This window comes from Perca flavescens, chromosome 11 (genome assembly GCF_004354835.1).
Source record: "Perca flavescens isolate YP-PL-M2 chromosome 11, PFLA_1.0, whole genome shotgun sequence".
NCBI lineage: Eukaryota > Metazoa > Chordata > Actinopteri > Perciformes > Percidae > Perca > Perca flavescens.
Genome location: NC_041341.1, coordinates 17,182,982 through 17,192,075, shown reverse-complemented (window position 1 = coordinate 17,192,075; position 9,094 = coordinate 17,182,982). Strand labels below are relative to the sequence as shown.

At 38.4% G+C, this 9,094-nt stretch overlaps 1 protein-coding gene across 2 annotated transcripts; it reads right to left on the bottom strand.

Annotated features, from left to right (window-relative positions):
* Positions 1-1,287: 1,287 nt before the first annotated feature.
* LOC114564351 (immunoglobulin-like domain-containing receptor 1) lies at positions 1,288-9,085 on the bottom strand. 2 transcript variants are annotated; one of them, XM_028591630.1, is made up of 9 exons: positions 8,828-9,085; positions 6,198-6,368; positions 4,664-4,813; positions 4,432-4,551; positions 4,179-4,325; positions 3,810-3,935; positions 2,764-2,933; positions 2,047-2,694; positions 1,288-1,835 (listed from the first exon to the last, which is right to left on the bottom strand). In XM_028591630.1, exons 1-9 carry the CDS (start codon positions 8,874-8,876, stop codon positions 1,797-1,799), a joined length of 1,620 nt encoding a protein of 539 aa, XP_028447431.1. In that variant the 5' UTR covers positions 8,877-9,085; the 3' UTR covers positions 1,288-1,796. The 2 variants fall into 2 exon arrangements, with proteins under 2 accessions (XP_028447431.1, XP_028447430.1); XM_028591629.1 differs by having other exon boundaries at positions 1,289-1,835; positions 2,047-2,933.
* Positions 9,086-9,094: the final 9 nt, after the last annotated feature.

Sequence of the window (9,094 nt, the reverse complement as noted above, 5' to 3'; positions counted from 1 at the left end):
TATAAGAACTTGCCTTTATGCTATTATGATTACTGCATTGTAATAGAACAGTGGCACGGTTTAAATTTCATGGCATAAAAAACACAGCTGTGGGTAAACAGACTCGTCATGCACTGACAGGAACACCACTGAACTCAAATCAGTCTGCAGATCATATGAATAGCCTCTGGCTCCCCCTGCTGTAAGAAAGGCTTCTCTACTTAATCACTGTAGCAAAGCCCGTCTCCCTCAGTAGAAATTCTTTGACTGTAGTGAGTCTTGGCATGTAATCAGGGCGTCATTGGAAATGAGAGCTTGCCCTGCCCTCCCTGAATAAATAAAGGTGATCTATGGTACAGTCATGTTAAACCTTTTTTGTAGCCCCTGGGGCAAGTTCCTGTCAAGTGCAGTACACACATCACACCGGAAATGGCAGCTTCACCGTATATTTGCTCAAAGTCACAGCAATATTACAGCAATACTGATGACCTCTCAGTAAAATAATTAAACAGCAACACAACGCCTCCAAAATAACCACAAAAGTTAAATTAACACATCTCTAAAATAACATAAACTGAACATAACCTTCAAGGTAGATTAGATTGTTAAACTGGCAACTGAGTGTAAATAATATATCGACCCACATCCTATACAATAGTATACAGTATTATATAGAAGTGTAACTACAGTGTATATACTGTAGTTACAATTCTATATAAAGAAAGCAGAAACAGCAATTTGACAACAACAACAAAACAAAAAAAATATTATAACCCTTCACTAAATATACAAAACAAGCTCAATGTCATTTTAATATGTTGGTTTAATTTGATAAACATAAAAATAATTCTACATCTAAACATAAATCAAGGATAAATCTACATACAGTTAAAGATTCTGGCTTCATTCTTATCATCCTACATCCAATTCTGATGACCAATTTAAAGTCTTGGATTTTCACAATTTGTAATACAGTTCTCCTCATATGGTTTCAGTTGAGTTAATTTATTATTTTGAGTTTTCTCTGTTTGAATTAGTTAATTAAGGTAATACTATGAAATGCAACTTTATTTAGGATTATGCACCATGTGAGCAAAATATAAACCAAAATATAATTGTGGTTTTTATAATAAAAGTTGCCCACTTTGCCCAGTTGATAATCCATCTCTAGGAAAAGAATTTTAGTTTAAGGGATCACTTCAGATTTTACAATTTATAAAAAGTACATACATGACTCACTTCACACTAGCTGTATCTAAAAAGGTTTATTTAAAACATACACATATCATCATGATACATCTCTATTCATGTTTGTAAACATATTAACATTAATGAAAATCACAATTATAAGTAGTTTTTTGTTGATTTAAAAGGTTCAGTCTAAGCAGCATACTTTTTATTGAAGTTACTGTCTAATAATGTTACTATGGCTAAAAGGTAAAAAAATAATAATTTATGCTTGTTAAAACTGTTAAACATTTACTTCACAAACACCAAAAGGATACTTTTTTCCATCACTAGACAAATGCCACCATGTAATACAGTTAGAACTAATTACACACAAGCTTAATTCATAGCCTTGATGGAACAGGTTTTTTTCATGCATAAAAATCATATTTTTAGTTGCAAATACATACAGTGCATAAAGAGTAAAAGTATATCCATTGAGAAAATTTCCAGTAGTCACTATCAAATTTCACAACAACAACTATATTTTTGCAAGCCTAATGAACAGATGAAGGTACCCACTGTTTCTCTTCATTTTCACCGTTCTGGAAACATTCAGGAACAAGTTTTAAAAAAGATATAGAAATGCTTCAGATGACTACGCTGGTGCCGCTACGGGAGCTTCTATCCTATGAGAGCAAAGTGACAGAGGTGGAGTTAAGTTAAAGACGGAGATATGATGATTCAATAGAAGACCAAAAAGACAAAGAAGTACAAAAAAAAGTGATGAAAAAGTCAAGGCTAAAAAGAAAAACAAGGAAAGTAACAGAATGAAAGCTAACAGAGAAAAACTTTCATAAGTCTATTGGTTCAGAGTGTATGTCAGTATTTGGATCTTACAGAAAGGTGCTCGTAGTTCCCGCGGCTGTGTCCAGGCTGGGTCTCAATGGAGAAGTAACCGGGGGGATTCTCTGGCCAATCCTTCCCTTTACCACCTTTCCTTCTCCTGCTGTCTTCCTCCTCATCTGAGCTCCAGGATCCTTTGCGACGCTGAGGAGGGGAATAGCTCTTCTCCCTCCGAGATGCTCTGCTGTGCAGCTCCTCCATCAGGTCGTCACGACTACGAGTACGTGGCCTGGATCCACCTCCTCTACTCCCGGCCGAGCCTCCTCTCTCATTCCTCGAACTCCTGTGTGGCGCTCTTGCTCGCCTGTTCTCCCATTCGGAGTCATCGCTGTAATCACGCAAGATCCCCCGTCTGGGAGGAGAGGCGTCTCTATAGCCACGACTGTCACGGTGGTGACCTCCTCCAGACCGGTTTGTACTCCCACTGGACTGGCTGGATATCCTGGGCCCACCTCTGGCTCTGTCTCCACCTCCAGGCTCCCTGCGTGAGGAAAAGCTGGGTACATGCTGGATTATAGGAGGCAGGGTGATCACCCTTCTCTCCAGCCCTCTCACCCCCATCTCATCCAGGGCCGACAACATACTAGGGGGCCCCGCTGTGTAGGGAACGGCTTGAGGAGCCGGCTGAGGCTGAAGTTGAGGCTGCAATGGGAGCATATTTTGGTGAGCATGTGGAGCCATTTGATGTGCTCCCACATCCAGTCCCCTCACCTGGTTCTCCAGGTAGTCCAACACCTGGCCGGTGCTGCGGTTGCTGTCGTGCACACTGCCGTTCACATGGTGTGGAGGAGGAGGAGGAGGCTGATGCTGCAGGGCCATGGGGGACAGCTGCATGGGAGCCATGGCATAGTTTTGTTTGGTGGGGTAGTCCAAGTATGAGCCTGAAACAAAAGTGACAAAGACATAAACAATCTTACTACTTGGCCACTTGGGGCCATCGGAAATAAGCTGTAATCACAACATTGATACATTTTCATCCTTCAAAGTTGATATGCTGTTTGCAAATAGTTTCATATTTACACATCCAGCAGATAGGGAGCAACATACAAATGATTCATTTTGAGTTGTTTTTGTGTCCATCTGATGAATGTAAGTCCAATATTAATTATCTTTTAGCTCTGTTTTTGCTCTATACTCACTCCAAAAGGAAATATCTGGCTCCTTAGTTGCTAAATGTTCCACTAGGTTCAACAGCTATTTTATTTTATATAGGTTGTCTGCTGTTTTTTTCACTGAAAACAGCTGCCTGCTGTGGCTGAAAACGCTGCGAGTGGTGAGAGTGTACAGAACTGTAAAGTTGCAGAAAGACACTTAAACCAATGAATGTCACATTATCTGCATGTTTTAGGTAGGCAAAAAAGTTACATAATATTTTATTAGCAGTTAACATTCACCTAAAAAGTTGCTAAACTGAACATCAATCAAAGAAGAGGCAGTAAACGACAGTGGTTTTTCTTTTAGTGAAGACTGAAATACAACAGCATGAAACTAAATGGGATTTTAAGTATGGTTAATGCTATAATAGCTTAATACAACAATTTACACAGACTTTCTATTTATTTGTTGGACCATCATTGAAATCATATTTCATCACAATGTGTTATTTCCTTGATATAAATATCAATATATTAAATATATAAAATACAGACATACAAGTACTGATGCCACTTTTGAAACTAAACCAAACAGAATGATCCTAAGAACGTTCAACAAAGCATTAAAGGGTTGTCTTTTGTGTGTACTTTTGTGTCACTCACCTGAGTACAGCATGGGGACGCCCTGGGAGGAGGCGTTGGAGCCAATGGGAGCGTAAATGGGTTGACTGTTCATCCAAGGAGCCATAGCCTTCTGAGCCTCTCGGATCATCCTGTGCTGCATCACGGCTGAAATCAGAGCAAAGAGGGGGGTCAAAGGTTTGAGTGACTCGGTATTGACTTCTAATACTTCGATATATAGGCTGGAACAAGTAAAGAATCTGCAGGAGAAAAACTTGGATAGCTGCATAAAGAGTTTTGTAAAATAATCTGTAAAGTGTGATGTAGCTTTTGGCTTCATAAAAAGTACTGAATTGTCAATTCCGGGTAAAAAAAAATAATAATACAAAAACAAAAAAGCATCTTGTGTACCTTTCTCTGGGCAGCAGCATGTCTGTGGACAACACGGGCAGCGGACGTAGCAGCAGCACTTCTGCGGGCAGCACTGACAGCAACATATGCAGAGGAGCATGATGAGCAGGAGAGCACCGATGATGATTAACAGGACGGTCAGCCAGTCTGGAACAGGTAAGAAGACGCATGATTACGGATATTTCAATCTAGGAAAATTCTTTTTGGGCTCTACGTGACCTTAAGTGCCACAACCTTAACTGGGGAAACTCACTATACACGATTAGTTTGACTTCTTTATCCGAGTCGCCAGTCGTGTCACCGGCAGCGTCGATGGTGCAGAAATACACGCCGTTATCCCACCACATCACCTCACTGATGACCAGGTCAGCCTCTATTCACAGAAAACGTCACATTACTTTAAACAACAATATCAACTCTATCTTAGAGAAGCAACATAATCATGTTAAAAATCAACATTGTCATTATGATGGGATCCAACTCACTGTTTTGAATGGTAATTTTGCGCTCTCTGTAGTCTGAACCCAGCATGGGTTCATTAGTGCCCCTCTTCTGGATCACTGTGCGGAGTGTTCGCTGGCTGTCCGGGCAGTCATTGGTGGGGTCCTGACCCAGCTGCAGAGAGGCCTGAAAGGCTTCAGAAACAGAGGAAAATATGATGAAATATGTTCATCTTGTTGCATTCTTTAGATCGCTCTACCTCATACTACTCAGACCATCACAACTGTGGCAATAAAGTCCTTCAGATGAAAACTACAACAACCAGCTGTTCAGCAGTCACTGAATAATAATTTGATAACCGTCTTTGTCCTCGCACACAGCCTCTCTTGGCATGTCTCAATATGTATGTGTGTGTGTGTGTATTACTGTGGCTTCAAAGTTAGTGTGTACTTATAATCATGAACTTATCTTGATATTACAAAATGCTGCTATTCTAATACCAATTTTTTTAATGTAAGAATACATCCACACAAAAAGAAAATGAACACAACATTTTCTGTTTTGGTAACTGTTCTGAGCATGAACATATGAAAAATATCAAGCCAAGAATGGTGTTCATTAAAACTAAACTAATCTTTAGTGCTCTAAAGAATGAGAGCTCACCGTCTACCATGTGTTTATGTACACCACTATTTTTTTCAAAAGTTTGGTTCGGCTACATCATTGCACATTCAAATCCGTGTCTCCTCTCTGTGGTGGCCTCTGCCATCCTTTATGCTGTGGTCTGCTGGAAAGGATGCAGCTCGGACAGAGACAGGAGCAGACTCAACAGACTGATCAGGAGAGCGAGCTCTGTCCTGGACTGTCCTCTGGACTCCATAGAGGAGGTGGGGGAGAGAAGGATGTTAGCCAAGCTGACATCCATCATGGACAACACCTCTCACCCCCTACATGACACTGTGGGGTGCCTGAGCAGCTCCTTCAGCAGCAGACTGATACACCCACGGTGTAAGAGGGAGAGGTACCGCAGGTCCTTCATCCCGGCCGCTGTCACACTCTACAACACCTGCACCACCCGATAATGTTGTAGTTTTTTTCGGGTCCTGTCTCAATCACCCACCACTCAGCACAGCTCTATATATATATATATATATATATATATATATATATATATATATATATATATATATATATATATATATATATATATATATTTGTTATTATCTGTATTTATATTTTTCCATCTGTATTTATATTTTTTCCATTCCAAGTTACTTACTTTTCAATATCTTTTATATTATGATTAATTACTTTTGCTGTTATGTAATTACATATTTTTCAATCTAATTTCACGTCAATTACTTACATTACAGTATTTTTTTGCACTATGGCCACCTCACTTTACTTTATTTAAATACTTTTTGTATAATGCCACTTTCACATTCATTTAGTGTTTTTTGCACATTGTCTGTTTGTTTGTTGGTTTGTTTTTATTGTGGAAAAACTGTAATAAGTGAATTTCCCCATTGTGTGATGAATAAAGTATTATCTAATCTAATCTTCTAGCTGCAGTCTCACCTGTGGAGTAGTACTCCAGCACCGGGTCTTTACAGAAGGACTTGTACCTCCAGGTGACCAGGACTTCCTGAAGGTTTGCTGAAGTGGAGTAGTCACAGCGAATGATCACAGAGGCGAACAGAGTCGTACTCCTCTGCGTCTCTGGAACCATCACCTGGATGGACAGCAGCTCTGATACAAGTAGGAAGAATAATGATAAAATGTAAAATAACTGCATTGACACATGACACAATATTAAAACGTGACTTGTGTCACAGCTCTGCTCTTGAATGCTGGATTGATAAGAATCTGACCAAACTGGTTAACGGCTTACAACAGAAGTCCTTAAGTGTGCGTATTGTTCTATATCATTAGAAGTAATAGCTGTCAATCATGATCAGAACTGTAGAGTTGGAGAAAACAAGATGATGACAGGCGACCTCTGCTTACTGAGAAAAGCATCAGATAAGGTTCAGATCAAAGTTGAAACACTTCCTCTTTCAGTGGTCGTCCAGAACTCTGACAGAGATGCGTTTGTTTGTCAGTGACTGTCACTGACATGTGTTGGCATTTTTCCCCAGTTGATTTATGTCTGAAAATATATACAGCAATCGATGAGGGCTGCAACTAACAATTATTTTCATTATTGATTAATCTGCCATTTATGTTCTGAAATGTTTGACCCATTAAAATATCAGAAAAGAGTGAAAAATGTCCATCAATATTTGCCAGAGCTCAAGTTGACGTCTTCAAATTGCGTGTTTTATCCGAACAGTCCCAAACTATCATACAGAACCGGTGAATTTCTGCTTTAAAAAGTACTAATCACTAGGGTGCCCTGGTAGCTCCCCTGGTTGAGTGTGCGCCCGATGTACCAAGGCTCAGTTCTTACCGCTACGGCCCAGGGTTCAATTCCAACCTGTGGCCCTTTGCTGCATGTCGTACCCCCTTTCCTGTCTACAGCTGTCCTATCAATTAAAAGCCAAAAATCCCCAACAAATAATCTAAAAAAAGTACTAATCGATTATGTAGTGTCACCAATTAATCGTATGTTGAACAACTAATCAAGTAAGCAAATTTTTTCTTCTCTAAGTCACAACATGATATCCTGACATCATGATCAGATGTTCATTTATCCACTTGTTGCAGGTTGATTAATGGCTTTGGCTTTATTGATGTAGAATAAAATGAGGTCTGAGAATACAATATAAAACTCAACTATAAACTATGAACCACCCTGTCCAAACAGATATAAAAGCTTACAAAACTGAAATGCAAGTTTTCAGACAAAACTAGGTATTTTTCCTTTCATAAAAAACTATAAAATTGTTCCCACAGCTGTCCGAGCTTTATAGAAGTGTGCAAAAATACTTGGAAATATATTGTAATACTCTAAGATGTGATTAGTATTCAGAGTCATAAACTAAAGTTGTGATGTAGAACTGAGACCATTAGTCAATTCATTGATTTTTTTTCAATTGACAGAAAAACTTTCCAAGGAAAAATGCAAATTTGCTTTTTCTCAAGTGTAAAACGTTTTTGCTTTTCTTTGTCTTCGATAGTAAATTGATTATATCTGTTTATTTTTTTAAGTTTTTATTTTATTTTAAAGACATTACTTTGCTCTCTGGAAACAAGATGGACATTTGTCTCTGACTTTTTAGACCAAAAAAGGAATTGATTAATCAAGTATTGAGTAGATTAAGAATACTACTATTTTCATTAGCAATTGTTCTATTTCTTATTTTTGAAATAATTGGTTAATAGTTTAGACTATAAAATGTCAGAAAAGAGTGACCAAAAAGACGTCTTCAAATTGCTTTAACAGTCTAAACCCCGAAGATATTAATTATAGAGCTTCAATGATTAGTCAATTAATTGATAAATTGATCAACAGAAATGTATCTGCAGCTATTTTGATTATCCATGAATAGTTCAAATCAAATGTGAGAATTTGCTAATGGTCCTTGTCTTACATTTAACTGAATATATTTGGGTTTCTGACTGTTGCATTACAACACCCTGGGCTCCTTTTCAATTATTTCTGATGGTTTATAGAACAAACGATTAATCCAGAAAATAATCTGCAGATGAATTGATAATGAAATAGCTGCAGCCCATTTGCATTCATACTAGAATATAGAGCAGAAAAAACAACCAATTATCACATTGAGAGGCTGGGACAAGATCATTCTTTACATTTCTGTTTGATTAACAACTTTAAAAGTTTATTCAGTTATCAAAATGACTGTTTTAACTTTCTGTAGATAATTGACTAATTGTTTCAGTTTAACAGAAGATGAATTAACAATGAAATTACTACTTTGATATCCTCTAAGAAGGTTTGATCTAATTAAAAGTTATATTTCATATTGTCTTCTATAAAACGAGGTTGTTTCCACTGTGTGAACTGTTTGGATGTTTTCTATTTTGGAGAACATGAAAAACTGTTAGTGTGCAGTCACGTGACAGCAGTCGGCCTTGTACCGTTTACGCCTGTCGATTATTAACTTGTACACATCAGTTAGTTTTGACTGTTAGGCTTCACCCTAAACTCCTATACACTGGAAAAAAACGATGCTACTTGAATAAAGTATAAACGTTAGGCACACAATGTGTTTGGGCCTACTATAGCGCCTTTAAAGCCTCACCTGTTGGAAGGTGAGCCAATAGAAGCGCCATCAGGATCATATTTCCCATCTCGTTGCTCCTTATCCAACTGCGGAAGCTTCACCCTCAATCCCAGGCGACTCAAAATCCACCAGAAATCCGGAATATTTGGATGAAAACGTGTTGTATCCGCTGCTCTGCGTAGTAACTCTTCCTTACACTTAACACCACATGTTAGTGTGGCTGTGTTTACTCTCTGAGGTGAAAGACGATGTTTACAGCAGCATTGAGGAACAACTTTCCCCAGA